Below are 14,634 nucleotides of genomic sequence, written 5' to 3' on the forward strand. Positions count from 1 at the left end.
GATGATGGCCAGGCACCGGAACAGCCCCTGGCCCTGCCCGGCACCATCCCTCCCCAGGTCCTCTAACCACCTCGCGGTCCTCCCTGGCTGGGGGCACCGTGAACTGGGCTGGAGGACGCCACGGGCCTGGCCGTGCACACGAAGCCCCCTGCGGTCAAGGTGAAGGGGTACACCCAGATGTGTGCCTAACGCAGGACGCGGGGCTCACCCCGCCCGCACCCGAGACCCAGAGCCTGACCTCGCCGGCCACGCGACAGCTACCCAGGGGCTACGAGAGGCTGCGGCGCTCAATGACCGTGGGCCACCTCCTCCCTGGGGGACCCCCCAGCTGATGGGGCGGCCACTGCGCAAGCCCCCAAACAGAACTAACAGGAGCCACGAGGACAAAAGCATCAGTGATGTCTTGGCTGAGGGACTGAGGGCGTTATTTCTATGGAAGAATCACAGGCACCTCATTAAATCTTATATGGACACTTAGTAAGTCTGACAAATATAACACACAGAAAACAGAGGTGCCTAATGCATAGTACAGCAGAAAAAATAATTTTTGGACCTTTTTTGAAGTTTACGTAGGAAAAACAAGTTGAGAAATCAACAGACAAGCTCCTCCTCAACTTCAAATCAAAGTGCAGCCGACCTTTGAACAACGCCGCCCCTGCACACGGCTGACAGTCTGCATAGAGTTTACAGGCTGCCCCTTATCCAGCAGTTCCTCCACAGCTGTTCTGCGTCTGCAGGTTCACCCAACCGCGGCTCATGCAGCACTGCAGTGTATGCTCCCGAATAAACACCCGTTTCAGCGCACGGTGTGCAGCGTGGCAGGGAGCACCCCGGGGGACACGCGGGGCTGGCACGAGGCTGTGGCCGGGAGGCTCCTGGTGGCTGCAGGCACTGACTCTGCACTCGAGGCCCTGGGGCCTCTGGATTGTGTATAGTGGGCATATACCACCTACTCAATAACCATACACAGTTTTTGAGAAAAAACATGGTACCTTGTCAGCTCGGGTCAAGTCTGACCCTATGTCATCTTTCAGCTGACGGTGCTCTGTATTCGGTGAACAGCTGGGTCTGTCGCCCTCATTTCTATTGACGAGGGTGTCCTGACCCCATTATGTTCTTGCTACAATATAACGTTTCAGATAAAGCACTCGAGGGCTCCACTGTATTAGACTGTGCTTCTAGCCTGCCGGGCTGGCGGGGCTCCGGGGCTCACGCTCACACAAGGGCACAGCAAGGTCTGAGAAGCACCCTGTGATGCCAGGTGTGACCACCTTTCCCTCTCTTAAAACAAAGAGCATACACTCAGCTTCGGTGATGAAATTCTACTTACTTAATTTTTTTTTTTTTTGGCTGTACCATGCAGTTCGCAGAATCTTAGTTCCCAGACCAGACACTGAACCTGGGCCACGGCAGTGAAAGCACCAAGTCCTAACTGGACCGGCAAGGAGTTCCCTCTACTTTCTTCAATTTTAAATTACACTATTTGTAATTATTTAAAGTAAAATCGCAGTCTAATTAAAAAAAGAAGATTGTCTCTGGACTAGTAATAATGTATGTTAGAAGATTTAGGGGGACTATGACATTAAGAAAACACACTGGCCTCAGGGACTGTGCTCCCATTTCTCAATGAAATGGGTATAAAAACAATCATTTACCAAAAGCTCCTTATTCTATCTATGCACCAGTGAGCCTGCGCATGACACGGAGCCCGGGGACACTTCTGTGGTCTTTTGGTCAGTCTGCAGAAGGTCGTGTCAGCCAGGGCAGAGGCCCGAGGGTCCGTCCTGCTGTGTCTCTGTGGTGGGGAGTAAGCTCTCCACTGAACTTCGTAAGCATGAACATTTTATTAGGATGAATGCACCATCAAAATACTTTATAAGAACACTTAAAACCATGGAAAGGTTCATAATACAAAGTGAAGGGAGGAAAAGCAGGATAGAAAACTGTATCTGTCACGTGATTCAGATCTTGTGGTCAAAATATCTACCCACGCATTCATGGACGGATTCATGGAAAATGGCCGACACACCCTCAGCTGCTGGAGCTAAAGCCCTCGGGAAGATTACCGTTCACACTGGGCTGTCTCAGGTCTCGCGTCTCCGTCAGATGCCAGCCCATCAGGGAGCCGACCTGACCTCCTCATGCGCCCGGCCAGCTGGTCCCTGGCTGAGTTAGTGTCCTTCACAGAGCTCGTGGTCACCTACCCAGCCCACGCTGTCTCCCTGGGTGGGTGGGGGGGGGGGGGGTGACACAAGTTCCTCGGAGCCGGGACTGCTCACCGGGGACCCTCAGCGCCACACAGCTGCTCTGCCTGCGTTTTTGTTGAGTGACTGAAGGACTGGGTGCTCTGGGCTGCATCTGACCCCAGCAGACCAGCAGGCCTGTCCCCTCCGGTGGCTGCACCCCTCCCGGGGGCACCCCAAGGGCAGCACACGTACCCACTTTGAAGTTGGTGGTCTCCAGTGTCGGGCAGGTGAAGAGCCGGGGGAAGACCATGTATATGGGGACAGAGAGGCCCCGACACACGTCCCCGTCGGCGATCTGAATGTTCTGAATCTCTGTGGCATCGCGGGCGTACCCTTCTGCACAGCCTGGAGCAGGGAGAAAGCATCACGCGGTCAGAACACAGCAAACGTCCAAACAGGCTGAGCCACAGGCCCTGCCTGAGTCTAGGAGAGCCTGCATCAGCCCACTCACCTGCTCTCCCCCCGTCTCTGCAGGATTCTGGAGTCCTCCCTCCCTCCACATCCCACGCTCCTCAAACATACGTTTCTTGGAATCGAGAGGCGAGCTTGTGGCTAAGGGCTGGCGGCAGCGGGGGCAGGGAGGATGGAGGGGAAGAACGGGAGACGGGGACGGAGTGGGGACCTTACCGCAGGTCTCCACGCGCACCAGCTGCAGCTCGATGCTTTTGATGGCGGCCTCCGAGCTCTCCACCACCAGCTCTCCCGTTAGTGGCTGTGTGATAACACAGTTGGTCGAGTTGAGATGTCCTCTGATGAGAAATTTGGGGAGCAGGGCTCTCTAAAACAAGACAAATACAGACACATCAGGAGTGGGAGGCGCCAGGAGAAGGTACTCAAGTCACTTTGGTACAAATAAAAACTGAAAACAGGGTCAGATAATTTTTATAAAATCCACTGGGACCCTGGTTTACAAAATGGGAAGCAAGGTACAACAGTACTTACATTTTCTGTCAACTTAAGTAACAGACTGAATTATTCAACAGCTATCTACAGGCGTAAGGCACCTGATGTTGCTGGCACGGAATGCCCAGCTCTCTCACAGAAGCACTCCTTCTCACCAAGGACACGACATAAAAATGTCTAAAGAAGTTGCTGACAGTGTTTAAGGACAACCAAAAGGAAAAAAAGAGGTTTTAAAAAGATAATCAATTTTTAAATGTTCCCAATTATACAATTTTGAAAAACCAAGACATTAACTTTATTTCAAGGAAATTTGAAGAGAACAATTTTCTTCAGTGCTTGACTAAAAAACCTATGGACCTTTTCTCTTCAGACAGAGGAAAATGGTCATGGGTGAGTGACGATGCCACGGGAAAAACAGAACTAAAGAGTTAGAGACATCTGTCCTAGCAGTCCTTCCTATGGCTGTGTCCCAGTTACTGCAGGTAATTCAGAGTTTAGAACACCATTGTCCAACAAACATAATGGAAACCACAAATGTGAAGCAACTGTGTAATTTAAAATTTTCTAGTAGCCACATTAAAAAAGTAGAAGGAAACAGGTAAAATTAATCAATATATCCAAAATATTATCAGTTCCACACATCATCAGTATTTTACAGTTATGAATGATGTTTCACATTCTCTTTTTCATACCGAGTCTTTGAAACCCAGTCAGTATCTCACTCTGAATCTCACCTCGATCTGACCAGCCCCACCTCAAGGGTCAGTGGGTCATGCGTGGGTGGTGCCCTGTACTGGAGGTCAAGAGCAAGGGCGCTCTGTACCTGGTAGCCCCCAAAGCCAAAGAACTCTAAAAAAAGTCTTGATTCAAGACAGAATTCTAAAAAAAACTGAAAGAGGCTATTTGTTTAGAAAAAGGAAAAGCAGTAGCAGTTCCCATTAAAATTCTCTTAGGCAACTGCATGTTTCCAATCAAGGTTCAAATTCCTGAGAAGAAAATCTGACTGGCCTACTGGGGTCACTGCTCCAGAAACCAGAGAAGGGAGAGATGTTCAATGGATTTCTGAAAGGCTCCCCATGACACACCCCACCTCAGCTGTGCCTCTCGCAAGATGAAGCCAACAATCCTCCCAAATTGGCCTTTGACCCGACCCCAGTCAGGAGGGTCCAGGGAGCAGAATGCAGGGTTAGGGTAGGGGGGAAAGGCACGTCCACAAAAGACAAGTGACCAAGGGCCCAGCTGAAAAACCAGGGTATGCGGCCCCCCTGACAGGCAGTGGCAGCCCCGGGGCTCAGGGAAGGGGGTCTCTGGCCACAGTGCAATAAAACTGGGAGAAGACAGTAAAAAATTATAAACATATACCCTCTCTTTTAAAAACCATCCTTCTGCTAAGTAGTTACCGAATTTAAAAAGAAAGTAAAATTGAAAATACAGACTATTTCGGGTAGAGGCAAAAATTTCCTCTTGCTGATGACTTGATACCCAAGTAAAGAACAGGTGGGCAACAGTCTGTCAGTGGGATCCGGTTACTAAGAAAGCCTCCCTGGCACTGGTGTGTAAGGAACACGTTACCTCTTTGACATTCTGTAAGGTTTCAGGCGTGACAGTGAAGGCCACGGGACTCGGAGTCAGTTTCCGCTTCTGAGGCTACAGAGGAGGAGAAACCAAACTCAGCAGAGAGTCCACAGGTCAGACTTGCCTTTCCCCATTTAAGGAAACACAAGGTAGCATCGTGAACCAGGAAGACCTTGGCACTAAGAGGCAGGACGCTTGGATTCTAAACACAGTTCGGCCAAGAAACAAGGAAGGCTGTGTGCTGTCCAAGGTCCTCATCCCCGTGACTCAGTTTCCTCATCTGTAAGATGAGGGGACAGGCTTCTTAGTCTCTAAGGTCCCTTTCAGGTCCAGAATTTAAAAACAGAGCAGTATTGTTGGGAGACATTTATTCTGAACCTCTTTCTGAGAATAAAAGCCACTGAATCGGCACCATGACCCTGTGCAGAGCTGTTACCGGCCCTGGTCCCACTTCACAGGTGACAGTGAGGCACAGAGGGCTCAAATGGTGGCTCAAGCATGGGGCAGAGCTGAGGCCCAAACCCAGGCAGCCTGGCTCCAAGGCCGGTGCAGTTAGCCACTCGGCTGTACAACTGTCTACCAGGAAGAATCACACCTATAACGTAGTTATATGTGAACATAATTAATTATATGTTGCCGTAAGTAGTTAGCAAGGATCATCTCCACATTACATACGTGCGGGATCCATCAGTACAGCCAAGCTTCACGGGGCCTGCCCAGTGTCGTTTACTCATGGGCTGGGGCCCAAAGGCCACTGGCGCCCAGATGGCCGGGGAGCCGTGGAGGAGAAAGGGCACCGACTGATTTGCCAAGTTCACCCAGTCACCAAAAGCTTATTCTAGAAAACATTCTTCCTGAATATATTCTTTTTACTAATAGGTTCATGAACGTGTTCTTTAGGGAGTAATGTATTCCTCCTCACAGTATACAGAGGAGTATGTAACTTCATGGACTACGGGTCACAGCATGGTTTGGCTTCTAGTGAAATCAGTCCCGAAGACTCTTGAAGGCCGCGTGCGGGCGGGCCCCCAGGAGCAGGGAGGAAGCCCGAGCTCTGCGGCCACCCGTGGGCCGGGGGCCAGGGTCTGCGGGCCCAGCTCTGGGCGGGGGGCTGGGTTCGGGCTCATTCTTCTTCACAAAGTTGGAGGCGCTTTTGATTTAGCACCTAAAATGGCAGGTGACTTTTTTAGGGGATAATCTACATGCGAAAAAGTTTTTTTGCTTCACTTTGAAAACCCTTGATGGAAAAAGGGAAAATATCCATCTAAATCAAGTTAACTTCCAAAAAGGATAAATATTTTCATCATATTTTACATAAAATATTGTATCACTGAAAGAAATACTTAACACTATGATTATTAAAAATTTATAAACAGGGAAACTACAAATATTGGAAATCCTAAAAAGTCGCGAAATGATGCAAGGGCATCAGCGATTTTGCCAATCTTATGCACAAGGAATCTGTCTTACATTTTCACTTAATCATCACTAAAAGATACCCATGGACATTTCATAATAGCGTAAAAGGCCCTGCCCCAAAGGACCTGGAGAGGCTGAGACACAAAGGGATCCAGGGCCGTGGGCACGACTACTCACCACCATGTGTCACCTGCAGCCCTGGCACGTGAGAGGAATTTTTAAGGACACTCTGTCACTGCAAAGTACTAGCAGAAGGTGTCAGGAGAGGTTCCCCACCCCAGCCCGAGCAGCCCTGCATGTTCTTGCTGTACAGGCCGAGAATGCAAGGCCCTGGCCTTCTCTCCCTGGGCTGGGCCATTTCCCCCAGCTGTTCGCTGAAGCTGCCTTGAGGGACGAGGTGAGGTCTCCCTCCAGGACAACGAGCAGGCTTGCTCACTGCCTGCTGTAACAAAGGCGGATTCCCCAGCTTGGGGCTCCACAGCTGAGGCACAAACCCCTCAGGTGCAGTGCCCCTTTGGGCCCGTGGCGTCACCCCACAGGGCTCTGGCCCAGGGGAATGACACACATGCTGACACCAGCCATGCCGGGAGAAATCCAGTCCCCTGTCTCTAACCCAGGAGTCCCAAGTCTCTCCCCAGCATCCACGAAACACTACCAGGCTAACTTATTGCTTGTAAGTGGGGTCCAGTCCCAGACCCCACAGAGGATTCCTATTACTGAGCCCAGAGCCCCCGAGTGCAGCTTACAGCAGAGTGGACGATGAATTCACAGGTCTTGGTCAAGTCCTTGGCCAGCAGGGACCGCCTCATGTCACAGCGCAGGGTATACTGGAGGGAAAGGCAGAGGAGAATACATCCTTTCAGATGGTTTGCTTTCATCCAGGAATTTCTTACAAAGAGGCAAGTCAGTCAACATATTTTAGGGAAACTTTGTCCAATTAATGTGTTATATGAAATTAATGTACATAATGGGGGGAGTTAATGCTCAGAACAAAAACAGTGCTATTAAAAAAACACTTTAAGGTTATTCCTCAGACCATTCCCAAGGCCATTCTGTAGCTGGACCCCCTGGAATACAGGTGCAGAGCCTCCCTTGTAACACAGGACAGACCAGAGAGGCAGAGCAGGAAGGGCAGGCCTGGAGCAGCAGCTCGCTCACACCCGGTCCTCTGCCTTACCGGACGAGCCCAGACAAGGAGCACAGCTTCCCTGAGCTTCAGCTTCCTGCTCGCTAACACCACCTTAGTGAGGACCCAGCGAGGTAACGTGTGGTAAGCCAAGGCCTGGCACACAGCAGCTCTGGGTAAAACGGCTGCTGTTTTGTAGTAAGGACAAGAAAACACAGCAGCAGGACTGCAAACCCCTGGACGGCATCTAGACTTCACAGGCCAACCTGGGAGATGTGGGTCAGCCCCCGACTCGCTCTCACTCGCTGCGTTCTCTGCATGGGCGGCACCGCGCTGGGTGCCAGCGCAAGGGCAGAGCTGCGCCCCACGTGGGGAAGGGAAGCGATGCTAGTGACAGTGCTGAGTCCTGGAGCCCAGGCCTCCAGGGCATCTCAAAATGAGCTCTTCATATCTTAACCTTAGGAGGAAAAAAGAGGGGAAAGCCTTTGCAAAATTGTCATTTTAGAAAATTCAAATGTATGCAAACGTAAAGAGAAGCGTATAAGGAAGCCCCAGATCCATCAGCCAGCTTCCCCAACGGGCAGTCCTGTTCTTCTCCTCGGCCCTCCCCCATTGGCCAGCAAAGACGTATCCTGCGAGCAAAAGAACGTGGACAGGAAAGGGATGGAGCATCACGCTTGCTTTGAACTTGGCCGTATTCAACTCCTCTGCTGTCCCTGTGCTGTCCTTCTGAACTAGCCACTGCCGGTGCACCTGCTGCAATGGGCCCTGAGCCGAAAGCTTGGCTTCACCCGGGACTGTCCCTTCACATCCCTGTCCACGACAGACTGCGTGGTAACAAAACTCTACAGCACGATCACTGTCTTAATGTTAATCTTAAACAAAAAATCACAGAACGTATGTTGGATAAAGTGAGCTGTTGTTTTAATCATCCGAGAAAAACATTAAAATAATTTGTAGAACTGGAACTATATGCACAGTTGAGTCAAGAAGCTACAACTATTATGACCAATCTGTCCACGTTAAACAAGAAGCTGCTATGTATTTAAGGTACTCCTGGGAGATTAAAACATTAAAGAAAAAAAGAATCAACCTTGGTCTGCAAGGGCCTTCATATATATATACAGAGATATAGATATAGATATAGATATTCTCTATCGAGATTTCAATCTGGTCTCCCCAACCAGACAAGCTCAGCGAGGGCTGTACCATATATGTATATGCTATGTTTGTGTGTATAATATACAATATATACATGCACGTATGCATGTCCACTGTCTCTCTCCTGTACAGCCCACACGCTGCCTAGAAGAGGCAGCATTTCATTCGGGCTTTGCCTGGTCTCCTTGATGGTTTTCCCGATGGGAACGTCCCTTCCTCATTTTCAGTCTCAGGGCTTTGGGCGGGGCTGATTTCCCCCCATCCCACGGGGGTGTGGAAGTGACCAGAAAGGCAGGACTGTTGCTTGGCCACGGGAAACAGTCCCTTCTGCTGGGGCTGCCAGGCCAGGAGATTGTAAGCCTGTGGCCGCCGGCCAACAACCAGCTTCACCCCCAAGAACACCGAGCTGGGGGCTGACCGGTGCCCGCCCTGGCCTAGACGGTCCCCTGGAATTGAGAGTTCCATGATCCAATATCCCTTTTTTGGCTAAGCCAGTTTGAGCTGGATTTCTATAACTTGCAGATGAGAGAGTGTAACGGGCACCAACTTTTGGTCACTGAAGGTTTTTAAGTGTGAAAGCAATAATTACTAATATAAGGCAGCTGGTGGTAAGTGGGGGGAAGGGGAGAAAGATGGAGAAAAGAGGAAAAACACTGAGATTATGTTTTAGGAATTGTGTTAAGTTCTTAAATTTTTTTTCTTTTTTTTTTGGCCACACAGCACAGCTTGTGGGATCTTAGTTCCCGGACCAGGGATGGAACCCGTGGCCCCTGCAGTGGAGGCACAGAGTCCTGACCACTGGACCGCCAGGGAAGTCCCACGTTAAGTTCTTTCACATGTACTTTCTCAATTAATTCTGATAACACAAATGTAAGAACTGTTGACAAAATATAAGGATAGTCACCACTAATTCATTTATTTAATCATTCAGAAAATATTTACTTGGCATGTTCTATGAGCCAGGCACTACGCTAAGTACTTCACACCAAGGCCGCATCAACCCCCCAGGAAGAGGGGTCATGAAGGCTGCTTGGGGTCACAGAGGTGGGATCTGAATTTATACCTGCCTGCCTGCTGCTGAAACCCATGCCCTGAATCTTTACGCAATACTGTAACTCCAGCCCAGATCCGTCTGCTGCAAAGCCCTGGATCTTTTCGCTCTATCATGATCCTTCCCCGTTATTAAGGAGTGATCTACACGGTGTGAGCTACAGGAGGTCAGAGGGGGTCACGAGGGTCAGACTTGAGCAGGGCTCCAAGAGGAGGTGCAAGATACGATCTTTTTATTTTTATTTTTTATGGACGCGCAGCATGCAGGACCTTAGTCCCCTGACCGGGGATGGAACCCGTGCCCCCTGCAGTGGAAGCGCGGAGTCTTAACCACTGGACCGCGCGGGAACTCTCAAGATTTGATTTTTTTCGACTGTCAGTAAACACAGGACAGGAACGAGGAAAGAAAACGCGTGTCAACAGATTTAAAGCAGACTCCTAGAAAGGAGTCTGTCAACAGGAGGACTACCATCTCTACCATTTGATTCTGAACACACAATTTCAGCAGACATGTTGGTACTGCTGTATTTTGTGTTTTACGGTATAAAACCTTGCTAGTATGGCCACAAGAGTAAAACAACCATAATAAAACTTCCCTGTGATTTAAACAACTTTTAAAGGAAAAAGTGGCTGCACAGGGGACGACTAGAAAGTCTGCCGGCTTCCTGTATGCTCTGTCTACTAACAAGGATGAGAAATGGATGCAGGATGGCTGAAAAGAAGAATCAGAGCAAACAGGATCAAGCCCTCTAAGAAGTTACCACGAGTCCAGCCCCTGCAAGCTGACAATTTAATACCGGCTACATTTTAAATCCTTTATTCTGCCTTATGATTTTTCCTGTTTTTACATTATGTTACTATAACACAGTTCAGAGGATAAATGCAAAATGTCTTTGCACCCGTATAATCTGAGAAAGATGTTATTAGGGCTCAACAACAACACTTTCTATCCCAAGTCACACACCCGGGACTCTTCACGGGAAGCTCGATAAGCGATGGCACTGAGAAGGTGACGCCCCGTGTGGCGCCTCTCCGCAGGGCACCTGCTCCACTGTCCAACAAGGAGGGTAGAAAAAGCCCCATCTAGAGACTGAGTGAACTGATGAATGAAAAAGAGATCAAGAAGCTATAATCCTAGTTTCTCTCAAGAAGTATATTTCTCAAAAGAAGCAATGACAAATTTGAATAAGAGCTGACAATTTGATGATATTGGGGAATTTTTATTCATTCTGATAGCTGTGAAAATAGTTAACTGGGATTATGTAGAAGAATGTCCCTATTTTTTGGTGATAGATATTGAAGTATTTTGAAACGAACTGTCAAGATTCTGTAACTAAGTTTGAAATGATTCAGAAAAAAAAATAAATACAGATGAAACAAAGGTGGCAAAATTCTAATAAATGTTGAATCTAGTGGTAAGTGTAAGGTGACAAGCTCTTATAAATTTGAGGTTGAGAAGACATCTCTACATTTTCAGAAATTTATGAGATATCTGGGGAGGTGCAGGATTCCAAGTTGTAGCCTTCTGAGGTTAACCCTCAAAGTGGTAAAATCTGATGACCGAAATAAAGGGGGTCGGGGTGATGGTTTACCTTACTAAAGACTTAACCACATGTGAACTCTTCTTCTGCATTTTAGCTAGTTTCCAACTTACACACAGCTACACAGGAACCCAAGTTTTGTATGTATATCTGTCTGGTTTCTTGTCAATATTTGGAAAAGGGTGAGATTTCCAATTCTATTTTAAACAAATTAATCTTTTAACAAGAATGATCAACACAGGAAAAGAAAGTGACAAGTAAGAAGTATGACCACAGAGACTCTGACGTTATTCTATTCAGTTTCTAACGAATATATGCTTCTGTTGCTAAGTGAGCAGCATCAAAGAACGACTGTGCGGGTAAAGCAGGTTGATGCTGATTCCGGCAAGAGAATACAAATAATTTTGAAAATGCAACGTTTGAGATATTTTCAGTCTCGCTAAAAAGTAAAAAGGCAATACTTTCTTTCATGGTGAAAGTATTCCCAGCCTAGAAAGCTGGTCAGAGGATGCGGGTCTCTACAGCAGCGACCTGTATGTCTATGCAAGGGGTCTCCTTTGAAGCTAGACACTTTACTGTCACTTCTTATGAGCTGCCCAAAGCCTTCAGTATATTTATTGCCTGAAACAGGTGCACCGGTAACAAAGGACTAGAAAAGTTTTTCTTTACAGAAAGGTATTTATTGCGATAGAGTACATCATACTACATGAGTTTCTTCTTGACCGATCTCTTAGGCCATACATAAAACTCACATACAGACAAACCTTTGGTTAAACTCTCACAAGTGTTTGCAGGATTTCTATTTTAAAAGTGCTACATTTTAAGCAGGGGAATGGTCTCTACCAAGACCAAATTATCAGCTAAAAATTAATAAATCAAAAAATTTCCTAACTGCCAGTCCTCTTGCACATACGTAAGACAAAATACTTTTGTCTCATCCAGCAGGGGAACCGCTGCAAGGCTGATAACACAAAAGTACCTTTCTTTCCGCTGAATCAAGGAAAGGCTCTCTTTCTCTCGCTCTGAGTCATGACTCCAAACTGCCCCTGAGACAACAATAGGGACTGTGAAAGAACCCTGAACCAGCGGAGGTAGACGGGAAGTCATAAATCCACTTCCCCCTCATTTACAAGGTTTGTTCAATAAAGAATACAAGCCTATGTCAGAGCGGGAGCCTTTGGGTATGAAACAAAGAGATATTTATACGTATAAAATAGAAAAGTTAGTGCGGGTGCCAGAGAGAAGTGAGGGCACGTCTACTACCAACAATAAAAGCACCCCTTACAGTGTCAGCGTGGCCTGAACAGAGCCCCAGAGAAACAACGGAATTTTGGAAAGAGGCTACAGCTCGGGTCCTCCTAGATCCCCGTCAAAGATAATGGTCATACATGAAATATGTTCTGCAGGGCAAAATGAGAAATCAACACAGAATATACATGGGAGGGCTCAGCAATAAATAGAGTATTAAATTCTTGGGTCCACCTATGAACTTTCAGTGAAAGAAAGACCAAGCTGTTTTGCAGAAGAAAAGTTGTGAAGTCAGCTTCACGGGATAAGGAAACGCTCACCTGGATGTTGACAAACACGCCGTGGTAAGTCTCATACAGGACTCTGTTACCCTTCACGTGCAGAGGAAATTCGAAAGGAATTTCTGTTCTGCCGCTGGGAAATTTACCTGGTTTCACCATTTCGATGGTGCTATTGATAATCTGGATGGGCTGTAAAGAAAACCCAAGTCAGTCCATCAACAAGCACTTCTTGATGCACTTTCTTTCACGTTACTGCGTCTATTAAATAATCTCCTGAGACACGGCACCCCAGCCCTCGGCCGCTCCCATCCTGGTGCCCTGTCAGCGGTGAGTTGGCCCAAGGTCTCTGGTTCATTTGCAGGACTGGATGCTTAGGCGTTTGGTGCACAGTAGGAAGTGATCTGATATACTTCCCTCCCTTATCCCGAAGTATCTCAGTTGACTGTCCTAACGACCCTTCCGGCGGGTACCTCCACCTTCAGAGTGAAGCAGACGTGCACGACACTTGGCAAGGTGCGGGGCCCTCGCGCAGCCCAGGGCACCCGTGCAGGCCTCCTCAGCTGGGCCCTTGGAGGGAAACAGTACTCACACTTGGAACCTGCCTAAAAGGCAGGTGTTACACCTTACTTAGCTAAGGTACTCTAAGCCATTGATTTACAATCACTTTGAGAAAGTCCACAGCTTCTGAAGTGAGTCTCTAAGTGTTGACGGAAGAAAATAAGAAAACTGTGGAAAAACCTGGGAAGGTCCTGAATCTGAATACTCTTAATGAACCTTTCTCTCCTCTCAACTCTTTCTCCTTCAAAACTTAAAGAGTTAATAATATGTCCTTCAGGAAAAGGAAACTGTAAGTATAGAAAAAAGACTTCACTTTCTAGAACACAGAACTTTAAGTGACAGAAAAGAACGGCTCTACCTGCATCTTACCTGAATGGCATACCCAACAGCAGCTGGATTCAAATAACAGTTAAAAGAACAGTTTTGTTTCAGGAACGTAAGTGCCAGAAGGCCCAGGCACAACTTCTCAGAGAGCTCTCGTCTCCTTAATGGCTGAAATTAGTCCCCCCACCCCAATCCTATCTAATGGGAATAAAAACAAGCAGACTTTCAATAACAGAATATATTCAAAATCAAAACATCTGAATGTTTTTTCAGTTTGATTAGTAAATAGTAAAAGCATGACTACCACCATTCCTTGCAAAATAGCGACAAAGAACAAGCCAGACAGCAAGTAAAAACCACCACAGACGTTTGAAAAACGAACTAAAAACGTGCAACGCTAGCATTCTTACCTTAACAGAATTATAGAATGCTTCGAACACACCCACACTCTTGGCACTGAGTTGGAGGTTCACGGTTCCTTCCACTGTCAAGGAGACTCCCTGGTGCTGGACCGAATCCTTCCCAGATACGACCACCACCCCAGAGAGCATTTCCTGGGGGAGGGGAGACAGCCACCCAACACGTTAGCACGGCTCTTTCATCCACCTGGTCTACTAGCAAAGTCAGCCTCCGTAACCATCAATTTGTTCAAAGATGCAGACACTCATTGAGTGCTTATCACAGACCAGATGCCTGGATACCAGGATGAGGAAGGGCCGGCCCTGGGGGGTCCCGGGGGAATGGTGGGGGGGGCGAGGAATCTCATCCCATCACCGCCTTCATCCCATCACCGCCTTCCGGACACACCTTCGTTCCTGCTGGAGAATCCAAACAAATGTCTGATTTCAAAAGGGCAAAGAGAAGGGCCTGGGGGAAAGGCAGATTCACAGACCGTTACACAGGAGCGTGTATGGCGAGCTCCTCAGAAGGAATATGACACAATAAGAGCCTTTTCTTTAGGTTCTTTCTCAATTATGCTGACTGAGATGATTACACACGGTCAAACGCATGAATAATTGAGCACGGCTGCTGGCCGGGTGTCCTCTGCCCAGAGAGCCTCGTGGGGGGCCTGGAGGTCGTGGATATACCACCCGACGGCCACACGGCCCTTCACTAAGCCCCCAGCCCCTCTGTGCCTGCTTCCTGCTGGTGGACAGTCGAGCCCAGATTTCCCTGGTTCATGAATCATTTAAGAAAGACTT

At 48.0% G+C, this 14,634-nt stretch overlaps 1 protein-coding gene across 2 annotated transcripts in view; it reads right to left on the minus strand.

Moving 5' to 3' along the window:
- VPS26C (VPS26 endosomal protein sorting factor C) overlaps positions 1–14,634 on the minus strand; it is a 55,922-nt gene that overhangs the window by 8,063 nt on the left and 33,225 nt on the right. The window contains exons 2-7 of one of the 2 annotated variants that reach the window (XM_079922002.1): positions 13,843–13,986; positions 12,590–12,739; positions 6,890–6,970; positions 4,722–4,796; positions 2,874–3,024; positions 2,439–2,591 (exon numbers count right to left, since the gene is read on the minus strand). In XM_079922002.1, the coding sequence (XP_079778128.1) occupies positions 2,439–2,591; positions 2,874–3,024; positions 4,722–4,796; positions 6,890–6,970; positions 12,590–12,739; positions 13,843–13,986 (754 nt within the window). Of the gene's footprint in view, positions 1–559; positions 2,592–2,873; positions 3,025–4,721; positions 4,797–6,889; positions 6,971–12,589; positions 12,740–13,842; positions 13,987–14,634 lie in introns of those variants that run through there. The other variant, XM_079922001.1, reaches the window with a different exon arrangement.

This window comes from Stenella coeruleoalba (assembly GCF_951394435.1).
Source record: "Stenella coeruleoalba genome assembly, chromosome: 5".
Taxonomy (NCBI): domain Eukaryota; kingdom Metazoa; phylum Chordata; class Mammalia; order Artiodactyla; family Delphinidae; genus Stenella; species Stenella coeruleoalba.